The following is a 23,686-nucleotide window of genomic DNA, read 5'->3' as shown; positions in this document are numbered from 1 at the left end:
TTTCCACAAATAATTTATGGGCTGCCAGACCGGCTGTGTGGGGTTTTAGGGATTAACGACTGACAAATATTGCACGTCGTGTGGGATTGGCCTACGCAAAACAAAGCTCATGGGAATCCTTGTGCAGAATCTGGTGACTGCACTTAAATTTCCCCTTCCAAGATGACTTGGCTATGTAAAGGAGCAACAGCAACCTAAGCCTACGTGAAATAAAGAAAATTCCACAACGGGGTACTTACCTAAAGACGTCTTCTGTAGTGCAGAGTGAAACGAGCAAGCTGAAGTTAGACTGCGGCAGAAAACTTCTGAGGTCTGTGCGTGCAGACGTCACATTTATGACCCATGGTTTACGGCCCTGCGTGTGACATCCCACGCACCTGACAGCAACCAGGCTTAAGCTTTTGTACAGGAGCCAAAAGTTCAGGTCGCCTGAGGCGGAGGATCCCACAAGTGAGAATACTGCACCATGAGAACAGGACATCCACTGTTCTGTTCTCTGGAACTAATGCACTCGCGTAAGGTAGAGCCTGTACCGATGTGCACAGTCATTTATTCACTTTGTTGACTTTGTAGATCACCTGGTAGTATAACAGTTTTTACTCACAACCCAAGCCAAACAAGCAGTTATAACTTTTCAAAAACAGAATTACAGTAAACAGTTACATACATTCTGTACATTAAGAATAAACACAGAAATATTTATCAGTAATATGCTGTCATAATATGCTATCAAGATAATGTAAACAATCAGCAAAAAAAATGCAGAGAAAACAGTTATGTACAACACACACAAATGGGAGGATGTACTTAACATTCTATGTTCAAAGCATAATTTTATTGTGCAAATACTTCAACATTTGAAGTCCAGCAGCAGTTTCGGATGAAGATCCAAATTAGAATGCTAAGATGAGAGATTCAGATTTACATTAGAATGACTAAGCTGAGAAACTATGACAAATTAAGATGAATAGCACTTAGGACACCAAATAAGAATAGAGCTGAAACAAACAGAAGTCAGGATACAGTACAGTTTTGTACCTACCATAAATGTAGATGTCCGATAGGTATGCATCTGCAGTCATCACATATGGGTTGTCCTGCCTCAGGCAGCCCTTCGGTCGGCCGGATTCCAAAGTCTGGGTCCGGCGTCGGCTGATGTCGCTCCTTCCCCGACGTCAGAGCGCCTGGGGTATAAAAGAGTCAGCCAACGCCATCTTACTCAGTTTTTCTTGCCCCAGATGCCAGGTGCCCTCTAAGGAAGGCTAAATTTGGAGAAATGCAAAATATTCCAAACATGCACAGTAATAAAAAAAAAACAAATACACCATAACAGATAACCCCAGCTAGCTATAACAGGGAGTATTACCCAAGAAATACCACAGAGGGGAAGGAGGGAGGGAAAACCTGACTGCAGATGCATACCTATCGGACATCTACATTTATGGTAGGTACAAAACTGTACTATGTCCTTCAAGGATGCATCTGCAGTCATCACATATGGGTAGAATACCATAGCCAATCTGGGGGTGGAGTATCTATGTATAGGATTGGTGTAGCTAAAATGCCCTGCAGGACTGCCGTAGCAAAACCTGCTCTGGATCTGGAATATAAAGGTAAATTGTAATGCTTGGAGAATGCATGCACGGAGCTCCATGTAGCAGCTTCTAAAATGCCCTTGGTAGCCACCCCTCTTAAGAAGGCTGTGGAGGTGGCTGTGGCTCTCGTGGAATGAGGTCTAATGTTAGCTGGCACAGTTTTTCCATGAAAAGAGTAACAAAAACGAATGCAATTCCCTATCCATTTTGAGATTGTCTGTTTGGAAATTGCTTTTCCTTGTGCACTAGCAGCATATGCTACCAACAAGCTGGTCAGTTTTTCTGTAACTGTCCAAGTAGTAGCGCAACTGTGTGTATGTCCAGGGTGTGCAGAAGTTTCTCCCCTTTGTTTTGTGGATTCGGAAAGAAGGTAGGCAAATGAATAGCTTGGTTTAATGAGACCCTGGATACCACCTTTGGCATAAATGTAGGATTGGTTCTCAATGAGACTCTGTCCTGATGAAAAATAGTAAATGGCTGTACTGCCATGAGGGCCTGTAACTCAGATACTCTTCTTGCTGAGGTTATGGCCAGAAGGAAGGCAGTCTTCCAAGACAAGAACTGTAGCTCTGCAGATGCTGCTGGTTCAAAGGGAGGCAGTGTTAGTTTTTCCAACACGAAGTTAAGGTCCCAAGTAGGCAGTGGTGGTGTCCTTGGAGCCTTGATGTTTTTGATCCCTCTTAGAAACTGCCTTAGGAGAGGATATGAGAAGACAGGTGGATCAGTATTGCACTCTGCTGAAATTGCTGAAGCATGAATTTTAATGGAAGAGTATGACAGACCATTGTGGAACATTTCTGCCAAGTGCTCCAGGATACGTGCCATGTTCATCACGGTCACATCTAGGCCCTTTGTGGTGTTCCAAATGAGAAATCTTTTCCATTTTGCTGAATATGCCTTTCTTGTGGAAGGCCGGCGAGCTTCCATGATAATATCCTTCACTCTCTGGGATAGCCTGTCCTGAGGCGGGATCAAGGTATTTTCCAGGCTGTTAGTTGCAAGGTTTTCAGGTTGGAATGCAGAGTTTTGTAATTGTGCTGTGTCAGTAGCAGTGGCCATTGAGGAAGAGGCCATGGTTTCGTGCGTGACATACTCTTTAACAGAGGGTACCAGTGCTGTCTTGGCCAGTCCGGAGCTATCAGAATCACTTTTGGCTGCTCTGTCCTGATCTTCAGTAAGACCTTGGTCATTAATGGGAGAGGTGGAAATGCATACACTGTTAGAGTTCTCCAGCTGAAAGAGAGGGTGTCCACTTTCCATGCTTGTGGGTGGTATGTCCTTGAGTAGAATTTCTTCAGCTGATGATTGTGGGGGGAGGCAAAAAGATCTATGTCCGGCCTGCCCCATGATTGTGTTATCTGTAGAAAGATGTTTGGGTGCAGCATCCATTCGTGTGCATCCATGATATTTCTGCTTAAGCTGTCCGCCAGTATATTGTCCTTCCCTGGCACAAATTGAGATTGCAGCTCTATGTTGAGTTTCAAGGAAAGTTCCCATAGATTCATTGCCAGTCTGCAAAGAGGATATGAATGGGTGCCTCCTTGCTTGTTTATGTACCACATAAAGTACAGTTTTGTACCTACTATAAATGTAGATGTCCGATAGGTATGCATCTGCAGTCATCACATATGGGTTGTCCTGCCTCAGGCAGCCCTTCGGTCGGCCGGATTCCAAAGTCTGGGTCCGGCGTCGGCTGATGTCGCCCTCTCCCCAACGTCAGAGCACCTGGGGTATAAAAGCGTCAGCCGACGCCATCTTCCTCAGTGTTTCTTGCCCCAGATGCCAGGTGCCCTCAAAGGAAGGCTAAATTTGGAGAAATGCAATAAATTCCAAACATGCACAGAAATATATATGCACACACACACATTATATATATATATATATATATATATATATATATATATATATATAAAACAAATACACCATAATAGATAACCCCAGGTAGCTATGAGAGGGGAAAGTACCCAATAAATACCCAAGAGGGAAAGGAGTGAGGGTAAACCTGACTGCAGATGCATACCTATCGGACATCTACATTTATGGTAGGTACAAAACTGTACTATGTCCTTCAAGGGTGCATCTGCAGTCATCACATATGGGTAGAATACCATAGCAATACTGGGGGTGGAGGATCTATGTAAAGGATGGTGTAGCTAAAATGCCCTGCAGGACTGCCATAGCAAAGCCTGCTCTGGATCTGGAATATAAAGGTAAATTATAATGTTTGGAAAATGTATGCACGAGCTCCATGTAGCAGCTTCTAAAATGTCCTTGGTAGCCACCCCTCTTAAGAAGGCTGTGGAGGTGGCTGTGGCTCTGGTGGAATGAGGTCTAATGTTAGCTGGCACAGTTTTTCCATGAAAGGAATTTGCTTTTCCTTGTGCAACAGCAGCATATGCCACCAACAGCTGATCAGTTTTTCTGTAGCTTTTAGTTCTGTCCAAGTAGTAGCGCAACTGTCTTTGTATGTCCAGGGTGTGCATTAGTTTCTCCCCTTTGTTTTGTGGATTTGGAAAGAAGGTAGGCAGGTGAATAGCTTGGTTTAATGAGACCCTGGATACCACCTTTGGCATAAATGAAGGATTGGTTCTCAATGAGACTCTGTCCTGATGAAAAATAAGAAATGGCTGTACTGCCATGAGGGCCTGTAACTCAGATACTCTTCTTGCTGAGGTTATGGCCAGAAGGAAGGCGGTCTTCCAAGACGGGAACTGTAGTTCTGTAGATGCTGCTGGTTCAAAGGGAGGCAGAGTTAGTTTTTCCAACACGAAGTTAAGGTCCCAAGTAGGCACTGGAGGTTTCCTTGGAGGATTGATGTTTTTAATTCCTCTTAGAAACTGCCTTAGGAAAGGATGAGAAAAGACAGGTGGGTCAGTATTGTACTCTGCTGAAATTGCTGAAGCATGAATTTTAATGGAAGAGTAAGACAGGCCATTATGAAGCATTTCTGCCAAGTATTCCAGGATATGTGCCATGTTCATCACTGTCGCATCTAGGCCCTTTGTGGTGCTCCAAGTGTGAAATCTTTTCCATTTTGCTGAATATGCCTTTCTTGTGGAAGGCCTGCGAGCTTCCATGATGATATCCTTCACTCTCTTGGATAGCCTATCCTGAGTAGGAGTCAAGGTATTTGCCAGGCTGTTAGTTGCAAGGTTTTCAGGCTGGAATGCAGAGTTTTGTACTTGTGCTGTGTCAGGAGAAGTGGCCATTGAGGAAGAGGCCATGGTTTCGTGCGTGACATGCTCTTTAACAGTGGGTACCAGTGCTGTCTTGGCCAGTCCGGAGCTATCAGAATCACTTTTGGCTGCTCTGTCCTGATCTTCAGTAACACCTTGGTCATTAATGGAAGAGGTGGAAATGCATACACTGTTAGAGTTCTCCAGCTGAAAGATAGGGCCCACTTTCCATGCTTGTGGGTGGTATGTCCTTGAGCAGAATTTCTTCAGCTGATGATTGTGGGGAGGCAAAAGATCTATGTCTGGCCTTCCCCATGATTGTGTTATCTGTAGGAAGATGTCTGGGTGCAGCATCCATTCGTGTGCATCCATGATATTTCTGCTTAAGCTGTCCGCCAGTATATTGTCTTTTCCTGGCACAAACTGGGATTGCAGCTCTATATTGAGTTTCAAGGAAGGTTCCCATAGATTCATTGCCAGCCTGCAAAGAGGGTAGGAATGAGTGCCTCCTTGCTTGTTTATGTACCACATAACTGTGGTGTTGTCTGTCCTTATTAGCAGGTGGCCTTGATGCAGAAAGGGTTTGAAGGCCTCGATTGCATGCATCACTGCCAGCATTTCCTTTTGGTTTATGTGCATGCGTAGCTCCTTTTGTGACCATAGTCCTTGAATACATCTGCCCTCCATGTGTGCTCCCCAACCGTGGTCTGAAGCGTCCGAGGTAATGGTTTGGCTAGCTATTGGTTTGCTTAAGGGCAGACCCCTGTTCGACTGGCTTGCTTGAGCCCACCACAGAAATTCCTTTTGGAGGCATGGAATGAGTGGGATCAAAGTTTCTAAGCTGTGACTGTGCTGAGTCCATAAACTCCTTAGGTGCCATTGTAGTTTCCTCATATGCAGCCTTGCTTGTGGAATCAGAAGAATGCAAGATGCCATGTAACCCAGGGCCTGCAGGAATTTCCTTGCAGTCAGCTGAGTTTGTCTTGTCAGATTTTTGAAGTAATCCGGTAGTTGTCTGTTTTTCTTCTGTGAGAAAAGCCATTTGGGTGGTTGTGTCTAGATCCGCACCCAGAAAGGTTATTCTTTGGGATGGAACAAGTCTTGATTTGTGAATGTTGACTGTATATCCCAAGGCCTGCAGTAGGCGGATGGCATAATTCAAGTCCTTTACCAAAGTTTGTTGGCTGTCCGCTTGTATAAGGCAGTCGTCCAGATATGGGTATATTTGAATCCCCTGAAGTCTGCAGTGTGCAATTACTGATGCCAGGCATTTCGTGAATACTCTGGGCGCAGTAGATAAGCCAAAGGGCAATGCTGAGAATTGATAATGCTCTGAACCTGCAAGAAATCTGAGGTGTCTTCTGCAACTTTGTCTGATAGGGACATGCAGGTATGCCTCCTTGAGGTCTAGAGTCACCAGCCAAGACCCCTTGCCCAGCACGGGAAGGAGTTGCTGTAGAGTCAGCATTTTGAATTTTGGCACAATGAGATAAGTATTCAATGCGGACAAGTCGAGAACAGGTCTCCATTGATTTTCTTTTCTTGGAACAAGGAATAGTCTGGAGTAAAATCCTTGGCCTTGTTTTGAAAGAGGAACCTTTTCTATAGCTTTCATTTGCATTAAGTTGGAGATTTGTTTCAAAGCCTCTGCCCTTTGATTTGGTGGCAGGTCTGGCATGCCTTTTCTTTTTGGCAATGTGTGAAAATGGAACCTGTTTCCTTTGTCTATTATTTGCAGTGTCCATTTGTCTCTTGTAATACTGTGCCAATTTTCTGAGAATAAGAAAAGCTTTCCGCCCAAAGGTGCTTCTAATTGAGCCCTGGTTGGCGGAGTCAAAGCAAAGTCATTGAGTCTGTCCTTGTGCAGCAGTTGAAGGTCCTGCACTACCTCTCTGGTTGGGAGGCTGCCATTGACGTCCTCTGTAGGAGCCTCTAGCTTGCCCTCTACCTCTGGCACGCCTGTTCTTGCCTCTCTGGAATCTTTCTGTGTCCGGAAAGGACCAATTCTTAGTAGGCCAATTTCTGCTGAATCTTGGTGGTTGGACTTGTAGAAAATCTTTGACTGTTTGTACAGATTTTGCCTTTTCCTCAAATTTCTTTAAGACCTCCTGAGCAGTGGAGCCAAATAACTTTTGCTTTTCCAGTGGAGCATCCAGAAGCTTAGCTTTAACATGGTCTGGCAGAGATTGTTCCTTCAGCCAAGCATGCCTACGTATGACTGCACCTGTCATAGCTGACCTACATGAAGCTTCCAATGCATCATAACCACACTGTAAGAAATGGTTGCTAACCTGCTGGGAGTTATGTACTAGATCCTGAAGTGATTTGCGATCTAGGGGTTCAGGAGAAGACAGCTTCTTATGCAATTCATCTAACAAATACTCTTGGTACTGTATCATATGAAATTGACAATTTAATGCCCTCATAGAAAGAGTAGCAGAAGTATACACTTTTTTACCCCATCTCTCTAAAGCCCTGGACTCCCTTTCAGAGGGGAGTGGATTTTTAGTAGTGGTAGCTGCAACCCCTTTAGGGCCCTGGGAAATAGTTTCTGGGTCAGCAGAGTGGGCCTTGTAAAGAAAAAGATGAGAGTCCGGGACCCTGTAGTACCTATCGGGTTTGGCAGGGGCCAGAGGAAGAGTGTCAGGGGTTATGCTAGACTTAGAGTACACATCATTAATGACAGTCAAAACAGGAGGAATAGCCAAAGGTCTATGCTGAGGTAAATGCAGAAAAGTTCTTAATCTTTTCCTGGAGTCAGAGAATTCCTGGCCCTGCCATTTGAAATGCTCTCTCATAGTGTGAAGGGTCTCCCCAAAGGATAGTTCTTCAGGAGGGGAGACCGAGGGGATTGATTCCTCTGCATCAGAATCCTCGTAGGCCGAAAAAGCCTCCTCCTGGTAGTCCGAGAGAGCAGAGCCATCAGAGGCCTCCTCTGAGGAGTGGGGATCAGAGGGCTCAACCCTGGACCTTTTGTCTAGAGGGGGTTGAGAGCCTCTGTCCGGATGGGGTTGAGAGCCCCTAATTAAGGAGATAAGGTCCTCTGCTAAAGTTAGAATCTGTGAACTGGTAGTGGGTCCCTGAGGAATAACCCTGGGAGGCATAGCTTTTGTATGTTTAGCAGCTTTAGCCCTGGTGAAAGCCTTAATGGACATGGATGCAGGAGGCCTAGCTGCACCACGTGCTGGTGTAGTTTTGTCTAGAGGAATGGTGTCGGAAGTTTCCAAGACACCAGTTTCTGAGGGAAATTCAATAACTGACTCAGCAGGGGCCTCCGGGGCCGAGGTTGTCGGTTGAGCGGTTTCGGGGGTCGGAAGTACTAAGGACTCAGTTTCAGCCGAGACCGAGACACTCGCGGTAGGCCTGGCCGTGGTTTCAGCCGAAACCGCGGCCCGCGTGTCGGTCCTTGTCCTTCCGTTTCTTTATTAGATGTGAAGTCGGAGTCTCCGATGGCATATTGTATGAAAAACTAGCCCCAAAAAATTCCTCTGCAAACTCCGCCCGTCTAAGAGTGCGTCGGTTGAAGGAAGCAGAGGCTGAACAGGCCGAGACGTCGTGGTCTGGGCCTAGGCAGGGGAGGCAGTAAGAGTAGAAATCCTTATGAGGTATTTGTTTCCCACAAGTTAAGCAATTATTAACTTTATCTGACATCGGCTGAGGCAAGAGAGAGTCCCCAATGGGGTACTTAGCTTTTGAAGTCTTCGGTAGCTGAATTACAGGAGCTGGCCGACCGGCACTTGCGAACTGCTTCTGCTTCGGGCACCACGCGGCAAGAAAGACTGGGGAAGATGGCGTCGGCTGACGCTTTTATACCCCAGGCGCTCTGACGTCGGGGAAAGGGCGACATCAGCCGACGCCAGACAAAGACTTTGGAATCCGGCCGACCGAAGGGCTGCCTGAGGCAGGACAACCCATATGTGATGACTGCAGATGCATCCTTGAAGGACATCTATGGTGTTGTCTGTCCTTATTAGTAGGTGGCCTTGATGCAGAAAAGGTTTGAAGGCTTCGACTGCATGCATCACTGCCAGAAGTTCCTTGTGGTTTATGTGCATGCGTAGCTCATTTTGTGACCATAGACCTTGAATGCATCTGCCCTCCATGTGCGCTCCCCATCCGTGGTCTGAAGCGTCCGTTGTAATGGTTTGGCTGGCTAATGGTTTGCTGAAGGGCAGACCCCTGTTTGACTGGCTTGCTTGAGCCCACCACAAAAATTCCCTTTGAAGGCATGGGATGAGTGGTATCAAAGTTTCCAAGCTGTGACTGTGCTGAGTCCATAAACTCCTTAGGTACCATTGTAGTTTCCTCATATGCAGCCTTGCTTGTGGAATCAGAAGGATGCAAGAAGCCATGTAACCCAGGGCCTGCAGGATTTTCCTTGCAGTCAGCTGAGTTTTTCTTGTCAGACTTTTGAAGTAATCTGGTAGTTGACTGTTTTTCTTCTGTGAGGAAAGCCATTTGGGTGGTTGTATCTAGATTCGCACCCAGAAAGGTTATTCTTTGGGATGGAACAAGTTTTGATTTGTGACTGTATATCCCAGGGCCTGAAGTCGGTGAATGGCGTAATTCAAATGTTTTACCAAAGTTTGTTGGCTGTCCGCTTGTATAAGGCAGTCATCCAGATATGGGTATATTTGAATCCCCTGAAGTCTGCAGTGTGCAATTACTGATGCCAGGCATTTCGTGAATACTCTGGGTGCAGTAGATGAGCCAAAGGGCAATGCTGAGAATTGATAATGCTTTGAACCTGCAAGAAATCTGAGGTGTCTTCTGCAACTTTGTCTGATAGGGACATGCAGGTATGCCTCCTTGAGGTCTAGAGTTACCTGCCAAGACCCCTTGCCCAGCATGGGAAGGAGCTGCTGTAGAGTCAGCATTTCAAACTTTGGTACAATGAGATAAGTATTCAGTGCGGACAAGTCGAGAATAGGCCTCCATTGTTTTTCTTTACTTGGCACAAGGAAAAGTCTGGAATAAAATCCTTGGCCTTGTTCTGAGAGAGGAACCTTTTCTATAGCTTTCATTTGCATTAAGCTGGAGATTTGTTTCAAAGCCTCTGCCCTTTGATTTGGTGGCAGGTCTGGCATGCCTTTTCTTTTTGGTAATGTGTGAAAATGGAACCTGTATCCTTTGTCTATTATTTGTAGTGTCCATTTGTCCCTTGTAATACTGTGCCAATTTTCTGAGAATAAAGAAAGCTTTCCGCCCAAGGGTGTTTCCAATTGAGCCCTGGTTGGTGGTGTCAAAGCAAAGTCATTGAGCCTGTCCTTGTGCAGCAGTTGTAGGTCCTGCATTACCTCTCTGGTTGGGAGGCTGCCATTGACGCCCTCTGTAGGAGCCTCTAGCTTGCCCTCTACCTCTGGCACGCCTGTTCTTGCCTCTCTGAAACCTCTCTGTGTCTGGAAAGGACCAATTTTTGGAAGGCCAATTCCTGCTGAATCTTGGTGGTTGGACTTGGAGAAAATCTTTGACAGTTTGTACAGATTTTACCTTTTCTTCAACTTTCTTTAGGACCTCCTGAGCCGTGGAACCAAATAACTTTTGCTTTTCCAGTGGAGCATCCAGAAGCTTTGCTTTGACATGGTCTGGCAGAGATTGTTCCTTCAGCCAAGCATGCCTACGTATGACTGCGCCAGTCATAGCTGACCTACATGAAGCTTCCAATGCATCATAACCACATTGCAAGAAATGGTTGCTAACCTGTTGGGAGTTATGTACCAGATCCTGAAGTGATTTGCAATCTAGGGTTTCAGGTGAAGACAGTTTTTTATGCAATTCATCTAACAAATACTCTTGGTACTGTATCATATGAAATTGACAATTCAATGCCCTCATAGAAAGAGTAGCAGAAGTATACACTTTTTTTACCCCATCTCTCTAAAGCTCTATACTCCCTTTCAGAGGGGAGAGTATTTTTAGTAGTGGCAGCTGTAACCCCTTTAGGGCCCTGGGAAATAGTTTCTGGATCAGCAGAGTGGGCCTTGTAAAGGTGAAGATGAGAGTCTGGGACCCTGTAGTACCTATCGGGTTTGACAGGAGCCGGAGGAAGAGTATCAGGGGTTGTGCTAGACTCAGAGTACACATCATCAATGACATTTAAAACAGGAGGAATAGCCAAAGGTCTATGTTGAGGCAAATGCAAGAATGTCCTTAATCTCTTCCTGGAATCAGAGAATTCCTGGCCCTGCCACTGGAAATGCTCTCTCATAGTGTGGAGTGTCTCCCCAAAGGAAAACTCTTCAGGAGGGGAGGCCGAAGGAATAGATTTCTCTGCATCAGAATCCTCGTAGGCCAAAAAAGCCTCCTCCTGGTGGTCCGAGAGAGTAGAACCATCTGAGGCCTCATCTGAGGAGTGGGGATCAGAGGGTTCAACCCTGGGCCTTTTGTCTGGAGGAGGTTGAGAGGCCCTGTCCGGATGAGGTTGAGAGCCCCTAATTAAGGAGATAAAGTCCTCTGCTAAGCTTAGAATCTGTGAACCTGTAGTGGGTCCCTGAGGGATAACCTTGGGAGGCAAAGCTTTGGATAGTTTAGCAGCTTTAGCCCTAGAGAATGCCTTAATGGACATGGATGCAGGAGGCCTGGCTGCACCACATGCTGGTGTAGTTTTGTCTAAAGGTATGGTGTCGGAAGGTTCCAGGACACCAGTTTCTGTAGGAAATTCAGTAACCAATTCAGCCGGGGCCTCCGGGACCGAGGTAGTCGGCTGAGCGGTTTCGGTGGTAGGAAGCACCAAGGACTCTGTTTCAGCCGAGACCGAGACACTCGCAGTAGGCCTGGCCATGGTTTCAGCCGAAACCGCGGCCCGCATGTGTCTGTCCTTGTCCTTCCGTTTCTTAATCAAATGTGAAGTCGGAGTCTCCGACGGCATATTGTACGAAAAACTAGCCCCAAAAAATTCCTCTGCAAACTCCGCCCGACGTCTAGGGGTGCGTCGGTTGAAGGAAGCACAGGCTGAACAGGCCAAGATGTCGTGGTCTGTGCCTAGGCAGGGGAGGCAGCAAGAGTGGAAATCCTTATGAGGTATTTGTTTCCCACAAGTTAAACAATTATTAACTTTATCTGATATCGGCTGAGGCAAGAAAGAGTCCCCAACGGGGTACTTAGCTTTTTAAAGTCTTCGGTAGCTGAATTACAGGAGCTGGCCAACCGGCACTTGCGAACTGCTTCTGCTTCGGGCATCACGTGGCAAGAAAGACTGAGGAAGATGGCGTCGGCTGACTCTTATACCCCAGGTGCTCTGACGTCGGGGAAGGGGTGACATCAGCCGACGCCGGACCCAGACTTTGGAATCCGGCCGACCGAAGGGCTGCCTGAGGCAGGACAACCCATATGTGATGATGCAGATGCATCCTTGAAGGACATCAAGTGAGTGTGCTGTCTGAATTAGGTTACTAAGGTGGTAGGACTTTGGTTCGAGCTAGGACAAGTTATAACAGGTTTTGAATGGCTGGGGCTGGGACATGGATTTGATCTAACATGGTAAGGCTATGGCAGTGGGGGTATGATATGTCTACCAAGGAAAGAACTAAGTGCCAAGCTGCTTCTGAACTCGTTACTACTGGAATGATGTGGGACTCCTATCTAGACAGAGTAAAAATATTTTGATAACTTGTTTACATATCCATGGGTAATTTGTGAATGAGCAAGCTTTTAGTAAATGGTTGAAATGTCATTTTTTTTTTTTTTTACAAGAACACATGCACCAGCAAAGAACTCACTATATAATTTTCACCTTGTTATTCATACAGGCACCCAGTACAGGTATGCCACTAATGTTAAAGCAATACAATAGCACAAGTCAAGAAGGTAACACACATGTTTCTTTATACTGAAATGAAAAACTTTATGAAAATGACTTTCTCCTCTACAGAGAGGACAAAGCCTCTCATATTAAGTGCTGAACCTATTTCTGTACAACCTGCCTTTAAAATTCAAGGAGGAACTGGCATAGAAAGGGAAGGGCAAACAAAATCACAAAGGTATGGCAAAAGCTAAACAGACATTTTAAATATTCTCTCTAAAGGAATACAATGCTGAAATTAGGTGCATTAGCAAAACACACTAGTTACAATGAAAATTATACATGTATTATTTTTAAATAAGTAGCTCCAAATAAGCACAGAAGTCTATGACAGATTATCTGGATCAGCTGAGTTGAATAACAGACTAGTTACTTGGTAGCCTTGTCTCTCAGTCGGGAAATATACAGGGAGGCTTAAAGTGACAAATACTTGTTGTTGCTAGTTGGCACCTTTTCACTTTTGTCCAACTAAAGTATGTCATTACATTAAGAAGACTGGGACTGCTATTCTAGTGGCAGTAGTAAAGTAGCCTGGTCAGTCCAAGCTAGGAAACACACAGGGAAAGGCTTAACTTACTCCCTCCAATGGAGCTCAGGAAGTCTGCACTGAAACTCAAATGGGTAGAGCCTAAACATCACAGTTCAAGCAAATGTCCATATCTCTGTATCCAGAAAGATTACTAAAGAAACTTCAGTACAAACTATTTTTTATAGTGATAGTATTCTTTAGGTTTTAGGTCTTTAACTGAATTTTATAAGTCACAGTAAACACAAGTTTGTATTTTTTTGTAAACTTAATTATGTCAGCAACCAATCAAGTAACACACAATGTCAAGCTGCATTTTGTTCAATCAGCTGAGAGTTTTCATACGAGGCCAAGTAGTTCTGTTGGTGTTACTTGGTTGTTGCGATAGTTAGAAAAACATGAAATTTATCACAATAAAATATTAAAACAATTAGTATCTTTACCTGCAATAGACAGAGGTTAACTACAAATACAGCTGAGAATTTGACACAGTGTAATCTTTAAGATAAAATCTTTTAATACTCTGCATGTAGCATGGTTTTGGAATTATTGATGCAAATATGAACAGTCGTTATATGATGCCTAAAAGCATTAGAGAGTTGTAACTGCAGAAGCATCTGGAGGCGTTGCGCAGATGTAATGAGTTAAAGTGAGATTGTTTCATCAGCCAGAGGGCTTCTTAAGGACTTGAATGGGTGTAATCTGCACCTGAGACCTACTTTTGCTGTGCTTTTACTTCAAGCTCCAAGATCATCCATCTTGGGGCAGAATGTGTTTAAGTTGGAGACTCTGAGTTGGGAAACATCTGATACATGCAGTTTCATTGGGAGCTTAAAATGTTGTCGTTTACTGGCCACAAGTTAAATTTTCAGCTTTTCTGTCTGCTATAAATCAGGTGCATTTTCATGGAGATGTTCATTTCTCAGTGGAGGTTAGCAGTACCCAGTATTGTGGCAAGCCTATAAAGCTAGTACTTAGGACTTTAGCCCATAACATTACGGCTGTGTGTGGAGCTCGTGTGTTAGATCATAGCACTATCTAACATCTTAGCCTTCATTCTAGACACCACTCAGGTGATCCATGTAAAGCCAGGACCCTAAACCATAACAGCTCAAGCCTAATACAGGTCCTGACAACATGGATTTACAATTTCCTAAGGTCTCTGTAGCCAGCTTGGTAGATCCCAAGAATGTTGCAACTGTCTCATGTACTCAGACAATCTTTTAATCTTTAAACAGTATGCGAAAGATGTACATACATAACTTCCTCAGAAGTAAAAATCTCACTTACACTAGGTTATCAAAAACACACATATACTACATCCTTCACAAATACAACTGACCATATACATATGCATAGACCTTTTTATGCTGAGGCACTTAGAAATAATACCAAACCTCAAACACCTCCTAAGCTGTCAAACTGCAACACCTGCCCTCAGCAATCAGCAATCACCAATCACTAAAGCAAACACCAAAAGCAAAACCTAACACCACACAAGTTTACATCCAATGATCACCCAAAAACAAAGCTCATAAGGCAAGCACATACTTTACCTAGTACTCTATCATAGAGGAATATATTGTACGACACAGATACTCCTCTCACTAGGCTGGACAAAGGAGAAGATAGCAGTTAGCTGCCTATCTGGAGCTAGGATCTGCAATATCAAGCACGCAGTCAAGACACTGCACCACAGGTGCCAAAATGATTCTAGAAGAGTCCATGTGGACAAACCTCACTGGACTAAATGAAAAGAGATATTATGGTTCTCTCTTAACGCGAGTCATGGACATGTATGTGCCTTGCACCGAGTAGCATTCTACCTTCACCAAGAAAGATGCCACAGTATAAACAGAAAATGATCGATTTTAATAATGGACTTAGTTTCTGGTGTCATTCCAGGGGAATCCAATATCTATCGGCATGGGAGGACATAGTTAACCACTTTTCTTTTTCAAGGATGGTCTGCACCTATCCCCACTGGGCTTTCAGGTATTGGCAAAACTTTTATCCATCCCATTAAAACTACCAACATAGCAAAAACAAAAACTCACAGCGACCTTTTATCTCCACACCCTACAAGCTCTCTTCACTCTGGAGGATGTAGACATCTGTGCTGTTATCGAAAATTGATTTAAAAGCCACAGAATGTACTCTGGCAGTTTAAGTCTCACAGTGCCTTCCATACATTTAATATAATATCAGCACAAACAAGGGCTAAAGGTGGATGCGTCTCTATCTATGTTAGCAACAAATACAACTTTGAGTTGGTTAAACAGTAGGATGCCCTACAGTTCATCCACTCCCAAGTCTCCTTAGACAAGGTTCTTTACCACTTCCTGGCCAGTTACAGGTCACCCTCTGTGAACCACAAGGCTCGTAACTTTTATCTAGATCTACTTGATATGCTCACCATCCAGGCAAATACCATATTCACAGCACCCTGGGAATTGAAGTTTCCTGGGCTATCAACACAAATACCCTGGACCAGCAGTGCACTCTCCAACCGGAGGATGAAACATTTTAGACCTACCACTCCCCCCGTCACTCTGAAGTAGGACCACAAAGCTGTCTCCCTTGAAATAAAAATCAACCCAGAAAATACAACTAAACACATAACAGTTATAAACTATACTAAAGCAAACTATGCCAAAATTCACAGCTTCCCCCGAACCCCAAGAACAATGTCTGCAGTCAGGTTTCTGTACTCACCAGAAGCAAGCCCACATCTAATACCAAAAGCAAACCACATTGGTGGAATCCTTACCTTATTCCAATGAAACACAAGAAAACAAACTGCAAAATCCCAAGGAATAAGGCACCACGCCTGGAACAAATACATTTATTATAAAGCGTTTTTTGTCCACACCAAACAGTCAAACTTCATCAGATACAAGAAACTTCATTCACAAGAAACAGTTTAAATAACCATCTCAGTAAGTCACATGACATGCCAGCTAAAAATTTAAAGTGCTAGTCACATCTATTTAAGGAATAACATCATATATTTAAAATGACCTTGTTAATATTTCTAAAATCCACAATTACACTAGTTAAAACAAAAATTTGTTAAACTTCTGTCCAACAATTTAACAGAACAGTAAGTACGAGTATAATACTTAAAAATGTAAAAATATATATAGGGGAAAGGTCCCCAATATTATCTCATTAGATTTTTCAATTTCAAAATATACATTAGACAATGTATATCATGGAGTCTTGGGTGATTGTAGGCATTTAATCAAATTTGCCAAATAAGTTCTAGTCTTTCGAGTTTTAACTGGACGGGGCCTCCCCTAGGATTCTTGCCACCTGATCTAGAACTCGAAATTTAAGTGTGTGTTCAGGATTCATAAAAATATATGCTTTGCCAAAGGATTTTTGTATAAGTTTATATCACAAAAGACTGTCATTTTAACAGGGGTGTGTGTACACTTTTTATATCCACTGTATATGTCACAGCAGCAGCAAAACCTGGTTTATAAAACAAGTATGCCGCAACAAATTATATGGCATGATTATACAACTGTACCCCTTCCCACACCTAATTTTTACAGTATTAAAGTGGTGCATGAGGGCAGGAACAAAAATTTCCTTTCAAGTATACTAATGAAACAATATCCCACTGCTCTGTTCTATCTGTATGTCTGTTTCTTGAAAACAGATTCAGTTTTTATAGCTGAGTAAATAAGATATTCATGCACAGCACTCCACAACAGGAAACACACCCTCTGTGCCATCTTGAGCAATTTAAAGGCTCTTAAAATGAAATGACATTATGAAAAACAGGCTCTATGACCACTCGGGTCCTCTCCTGACCTTAGAGATGTATGAAAGCCTACCTGTTCCATTACAGCACCTAGAACTAGCTGAATTAAGAGTCACCTGCTTACTTAAATAAAACAGTAAATGAGCACGTTTAACCTGACATAATGGTATCTGAATGGAAATAAGGTGTAACTGAGCCAACACTACTTTTACAATTACATCTCATCTAGTAAGAAAGTTAAAAAAACACACCTCTCTTTGATGTTAGCCGGGCAGGCAGTGTATTGTACAGTAGGTTCTCCTCAGCAACCAAGCTGTCTCGTTTGGTTGAAGTAGCAGCAGCACCAGGTAAACACATAGCAAGGGCTTGATCATCTTCATAATGGAGCTTTGAGAGACTTGCTTGTTTTGCTGACAATAAGTATAAGAAAGCCATGTCCCCATCCTTCTTAATGCCATAAGAACTGACAGTTCGTTCATCCACACAAAGGCATTGACCAATAATCCACCGCTGGACAGTAGGATGAAACCCATAATCTTGGAAAACCTATGATAAAACAGGTAGAATGAAAATAGCTACATACTTGTATTTGATCTGCAAAGGGTCACCACTGGTGAGTTTCTGTCTAGAATATCCCTTGCTTGCTACCTTCAGTCAGTGTCATTTTTCTTTTAAACATAGGCACTCTTCTGGTGCATACTGTGACACTGCATACCACACTTGGAGTATATTTACATTCTCCCACACCAATTAACTTCACATAGTGCAAAGAAAAAAAAAAAACTAAAATTAACCCTATAAAGACGTGTAAAGATACACTTGCCCAACTTGCAAGAAACTGAAGTGATGTCCACACAAGGGAGAGTAGGAAGGTAATCAGGCCTCAAACAGATATCCCTCGCAAAATAACTGAAACAGACACTTGAGGTCCTCCTTGTTCAGACTGCAAACTGAAAGAACCTTTAGCAGCGTTAAAACCCCAGAAGGCAGGAACCACAGAAAAGTTTAAAGATTAAGGATCATAAAACTACAAAAGAAGCCACAACTCCTGGAATCAAATACAAACTAGCAATACTTAAATATGTGAAAGCATTACCAATCAGCAAAGGATGCAAGTCAACAAACATACCTTTTTAAGATTAAAACAGCCACATCTGTGGAGCACACTGAAAGCGGGTAAGTCACCTGCTGGTAAATGGTAATATAGTTAGGAATCAGCTTGAAGTGTTCACTTGGCAACTGACATCTCCTCCCTACCAAGAATAATGAACAGCTGTTCGGTCTTCTGAACTTGTGCACAAGCTTCAAGGAACCACGGTTGGAAATACATATCTACGCTGTAAAACACTCATTCCCTCAGCTTCTGCCAGTAAAAAGAAAACAGAAGAATTGACTGGTTTAAGACACTTCTTTAGATAACGTTTGGGAAAGCAAGCATAAGGAGTTGTGCTAAGGCATACCTGATCCTTTTTAAAAGCCAAATATGATTTATAACAATGAGGACCCGGAATCTTAAAAATCCTAGAGAAAACAGGATTATAGGTTCATAGGTAGGTACAAGGCTATCTGCCCGAGGGCATTTATAAGCATAGCCAGAGTGTGTTGGCTTTTGCCGTCCCATTGATTAACTGATCCTCTGTCAAGCAGAGCCAATAAAGTGATCCCAGGCGTGTATTTTCTGTTACCCATCCACTCGTCATGGTTTCTCTTGAAGACGGTTAGTGAGAGGCTCTGCCTGATGTAATTTGGAATTTTGTTCCAAAGCATGGGGAGACTCTGTGACAGGACTCTATCCCTCCAGCATGTTCTATTTATTGTTGTGGCGAGGTTTAGCTCACTAGAGCACGTGGCTTGCACTGACTTGGATTTCTTTAGGTGGAGCATGTCCATCAATTCTGAGTTGGACATGGCTTTGTAAGTCAGGCAGAGATCACCTCTGAGTAAGCGATATGCCACTGAGTACAGACAGTGTTTTTCCAGTCGGGCTGCATAGGACATATGTTTAAGACCAGTAATCCTCTTGATGGGTACTTTTGTGGTCTTTCCAGCTGTTGGAAGTGTCTTGTGAGGTACATCCCAAATGGGGCATTGTACTCTATGATGGGTCTAATGAGTGATGAGTAGAGGGGCACTATAACCTCCGTTTCTAGATGTGAACCCTTTAGTAATTAGATGGGCCACATAGAAGGATTTCCTAACTACTCTGGCAGATCGTCAAAGGAGAGATTACTACCTGGGTCCCCAGATCTCTTATTACCTCTTCTGTATTAAGGGAGCTGCCGCCTATGTGGTAATTCGTGGGTGGTTTGGCATTTGACACCAGGTGTCCGTCTCAGTAAGGCCCTTTTGGAGGATGTCCGTGTCAGCCAGAGAGTCAATTATGGCTCCCAGTTTGCAGTCATCTGCGAACTTGGTTAGCCACAGTCCTCCTGTGTTTGCCTGTACTTCTGAAAAGTATATACCGAACAGTAGGGGTCCCAGGACAGAGTCTTGCGGGACACCACTTGTGACTAGTTTAGAGTCGGACCTGGAGCCCGCTATTCTTACCGTGCGAGTTCTGTCTGTGAGCCAGTTGGCAACCCATCTCGTGACGTAGGATGACAAAAGAGTCTCTTAAGAAAAACCCTCAAGTTGCTAAAATAGTAGGGAAATATGGGGTGGTGGGGGTGTTGAAGACGTAATCTTGTAATTAATGAAACTCCAGTCCCAAGGAAAGAGAGGAAAAAAATAAGTTTTTTAAGTGTAAATAGAGCTACAAAACCCCTTTAAGGAACTGCTTGACCAGTTACTGCTGGGACACCATTACATCTTCCAAAAAGTCACATTTGTCAAACAGCCAACTCAAAACATCAAATCCCAATCAAACATTCTTAAACTAAAGATAGTTCTAGCCTTAATAGACTGGTCCACTGTTCTCTTTTCTGCTGACCGTAACCACTGCAGCTTTCTCCTCGCACAAATTTTCACTAGCTTCCCGGGTTCACTAATGCCTGAAATCACACTGCTCCATAAACCTAGCAGCAACTGACACACGTACAAACTCAAATGGTTCCTCCATCTCAGGGAAGATGCCTGGCATATCTGAAAAAATAACATCCTCTAGGCAACACTGTACTAAGCTAAGAAATCTGGCTAAACAAGCAATCGGGCAACATAAAAGTCACATTACGAAAAGCATCAGTCATTCCTTCTCAACTCCCCTAAAATTGTCTGGACAGAAGTCAACCACCTAACATTCCATACTAAACCAGCTAAAACCCACTCATCTCACCTCGCAGCCACGGACTTCAGCCTCTACTTCAGTACAATTCCTGTTCCTGATTCAATTAATAACCCCCTTCTTATCCTTTAACCTCTCCCCTCTGCCATACATTTTCACTTTCCATTTCAAATCAAAGCTAAACATACCACAGTACCACGATATGAACTAAAAATGAACTCACCTGCTGTGCCTATCTTATTTCTATTTAAGAACTTCATAGTTGTCTCCCCTTCATATTGCTCTTTTGCCTAACTCAAAACTTCATGCCAATTATCCAGAAAACATCCATTGTTAAATCCCTCCTTTCCCCCAAAAAATAATCACATTCTTCCCACACTTTGTAAAATCCTTGAAAAATTAGTTTCCAATAAAGTCACTTGTATCTCCAAATATCATCTATTCTCAAAACAGCATGGCTTTTGGGCTGGTAGGGTCACTTCTTCACTACTCTGGACACTTATAACAACCTCCTGGCTATACACAAAGGCCTCCTCACTGGAACTTATGTTTTTAACCTCACCAGAGTTTTCAATCTGATTGACCATAACATCCTTTTATACCATCTAATTGAAACTGGAATTAGCCCAGATACAGCTCCCTGGTTTAAAAATTATCTTTCCAATCAGTACTTCTCTATTCAGTTTCAGAACACCCTCTGCTTCCACCTGTCTCCTTAAACGACTCCCTCATGGCTCCATTCTGGATTTTCATTAATAAACTACGAAGTGACCTCCCTCACCCCTCACTTTCTCTCACTTTATGCTGATGAAATGGTCTTATTTCACTCAAACCTGACATCCTCGGCCATACAATAACTACAAGCAGACGTTTTTTTCCCTTATCAAATGGCTTAACACCAAAAAGCTAATTCTGAACACTTCCAAAACTAAAACAATGCAGCTTTCTGAACTCTGTAGAATCTACAGAACTTTTATGGAATGAATAGCAGTAAGCCCAATTCCACAGCAATTGCCACACAGGTGTCGCCATGTGTCAAATACTGGAGATACTGCAGTGGGTTTAGGCTAATCAAGGCTCAATGGGTCTACAGACCTCTTCTTACTCTGACACTCTGCAGGATTCCCATTTAAAGTGCTCCCTCAGGAGGATGAGGACTGCCTCAAGAGACACGCTGTCTGACAGTAAGCCTGAAGAAACAGTCTTATCCTCCAAATTACATTCTGTTGGTAAGCACCTCTGGGAAGTATATACGAAATCCCTTTTTTGCCTTTGGTGAAAGAAGCCATTTCTATTTGGGCAGGAAAAAAAAAATCTTTCATTGGCTGGACTGTCGCAAAAGAGGAGGCTAGACAGGGCTTGCCCAAAACTCTACCAAACTATAAAGAAATTACTGACTACTACTGCAAAAATGATGCAAAGAAATAACAAAGGGACAAAGAGAAAAACGATAAGGGGACTGCCTGGGTCCACATGGATGGGACAAGGGTAATGGGCAGACCATTCTAGACTTCTGTCTGGTAAATGGCTTGGTGGTGGCCAACACATGGTTTTCAAAACAGTTGCAAGACCACATACAGCAGTGTGCCACCATGCAACTATGGTAGACTTCCTCTTAGTAAGAAGAGAGCACTGTGGTACAGTCAGAGATTGCAAAGTCATTCCTGGTGAAACAGTTGGCTCACAGCATAAACTACTGGTAGCCACAATCAGTTACAAGCAATAATCAGAAGGCTCTAAAGTCATCAGAGGCTATGCTGAAGACCTGGAAGTTGACTGGCACAAAAGCTTATGAGTTCAAAGAAACACTTGGGTCTGTACCACGTCAGGAAGCGGAGGAAATAGGTGGAGTTGAGAATGTCAGTATCTTAAAGCAGCATGTTTGGGGACTACAGAACAGCCATGTGGCAAAGGCAGTAACAGAAATAAGGTACATAATGAAAGCAGGTGGAATGCAGAAACCAGGAAGTTATCAAAAGAAACAAGTGGAAGAAAAAGTGGGAGGCAGAAAAGACTGACCAGGCTAAGAAGGAATACTGGCTCCCTAACAAAGGGTTAAGAGAAGACACAACAGCAAGAAACATAGCATCAGAAGCACTTTACCAGCTTCTGGAAAGTGACTCTTCAGATGGCACAAAGACTATCAGCGTGCAAGTCAAAAACAGTAATTACAGTCAGCAGACACCCTTCATAAGAACTGCCAGCAACAACCTGCTCACCAGCCCACAAAACATCCAAGACAGATGGAATACTTTCAGCAGCTTCTGAATGAAGAAAACCCAACAGGAGCCTTACTGCCCCAGACAAAGCCTGCAATGAAAGAGTAGTAACCCACCTTCGAAGTAGTAAGAACCACAGGAAAGAATTAAGGTCAGGGAGAAAAACAGGAGGCTCAGTTGTGGTCATGGCAGATATGAAGACATTGGGTGACTTAGGGGAGAAATGGCTCCAGAGGGCACTCTCAGCAGAATGGAGTGAAAGGTGTATCCAAATAACTGGAAAATAAGCATTCTAGTGCCAGTGTAGAAGAACTATGGGGGCATTCACAACTGTGGGCCGTAAACAGGTATCAAACCTTGTTATACTGCATGAAAGTACTGGAGATGGCGACTGACAAATATACACAGCAGTACACAGCAAGATGGGATACAAGCAGTTTGGATTCAGATCAGGACGCAGTATAATGTTTGCAGCAAGACAGGTAGTTGAAAAGAAGCTAAAGATGAAGAGTCCAACTGGATATTCCTGGACTTGAAAAAAGCATTTGACAAAAGTCCTAAAAAATTAAGTCCTGCGATGGTTCAAAGGCCCTCAAACACTAACAGAATTAGTGCAGGCTATGTACAAGGGCCAAGTGACCAGTATAAAATAGTGGTCAGACTTTCAGAGGGAACCCCTGCGAGAACGGGTGTGCATCAGGGGTTCAGTTCATACTGGTAATGGACTACATTAGCAAACAGGTTGAGGGGGTATACATTAAAATGCTGCTGAATGCAATCATTTGGCATTACAAGCAGAATGAACAAGAACTTCAGCACCTGATAGAAGAATGAAGTGCACAACTGAAGGCGCATGGGATAAAACAGAGTACAGACAAAACAACTGTCATGGCAGCAAATGGGGGTATCAGAAGATGTTAAAATTTGAGATAAAAGGGAAAATAATAGACCAGGTGAACAGATTCAAGTATCTGGGAGGGTTGGGGAAGGTTGGTGAAGGGGAAGATAAGTCTGAATGAGGAGATCAAAGCTAGAATCAAAGGGGCTGCAGCCAACTGGCTCAGAGTACTAGAGGGTAATGTGTGAGAGAAGAATGTCAAAAAAGCTGAAAATTAAAGGTATGCAAAATAGTGGTAAGGCCAGTACTACTGTATGGCACAGAAACTTCAGCAGTAAAGACAAAAGTTGAGGAAACTAGAGGTGATGGAAATATACGTTCCTGTGGCAGATAGGACAATGCACACTATGGAAAATAAATGAAAACATCAGAGCAGAAGCCAAAATAGCCCCATTTGCAGTGAAGGTCAAAGAACAGATTACAGTGGTTTGGGCACATGTGCAGGAAGAAGTAGGAGAATCTGGTGAAGAGTTTTAAGA

The 23,686-nt window shown here is 43.5% G+C and overlaps 1 protein-coding gene across 1 annotated transcript in view; it reads right to left on the bottom strand.

Moving 5' to 3' along the window:
- The window catches only part of SHARPIN (SHANK associated RH domain interactor), an 846,773-nt gene that overhangs the window by 576,581 nt on the left and 246,506 nt on the right, over nucleotides 1-23,686 (bottom strand). The window contains exon 6 of the mRNA XM_044066299.1: nucleotides 17,122-17,416. Coding sequence (XP_043922234.1) covers nucleotides 17,122-17,416 — 295 coding nt within the window. The remainder of the gene's footprint in view (nucleotides 1-17,121; nucleotides 17,417-23,686) is intronic.

This window comes from Protopterus annectens, chromosome 3.part1 (assembly GCF_019279795.1).
Source record: "Protopterus annectens isolate FY-2018-M chromosome 3.part1, PAN1.0, whole genome shotgun sequence".
In the NCBI taxonomy this organism is placed as follows: domain Eukaryota; kingdom Metazoa; phylum Chordata; order Ceratodontiformes; family Protopteridae; genus Protopterus; species Protopterus annectens.
Note: the sequence above shows the minus strand (reverse complement) of the source record. Positions and strands in the feature narration are given on the sequence as shown.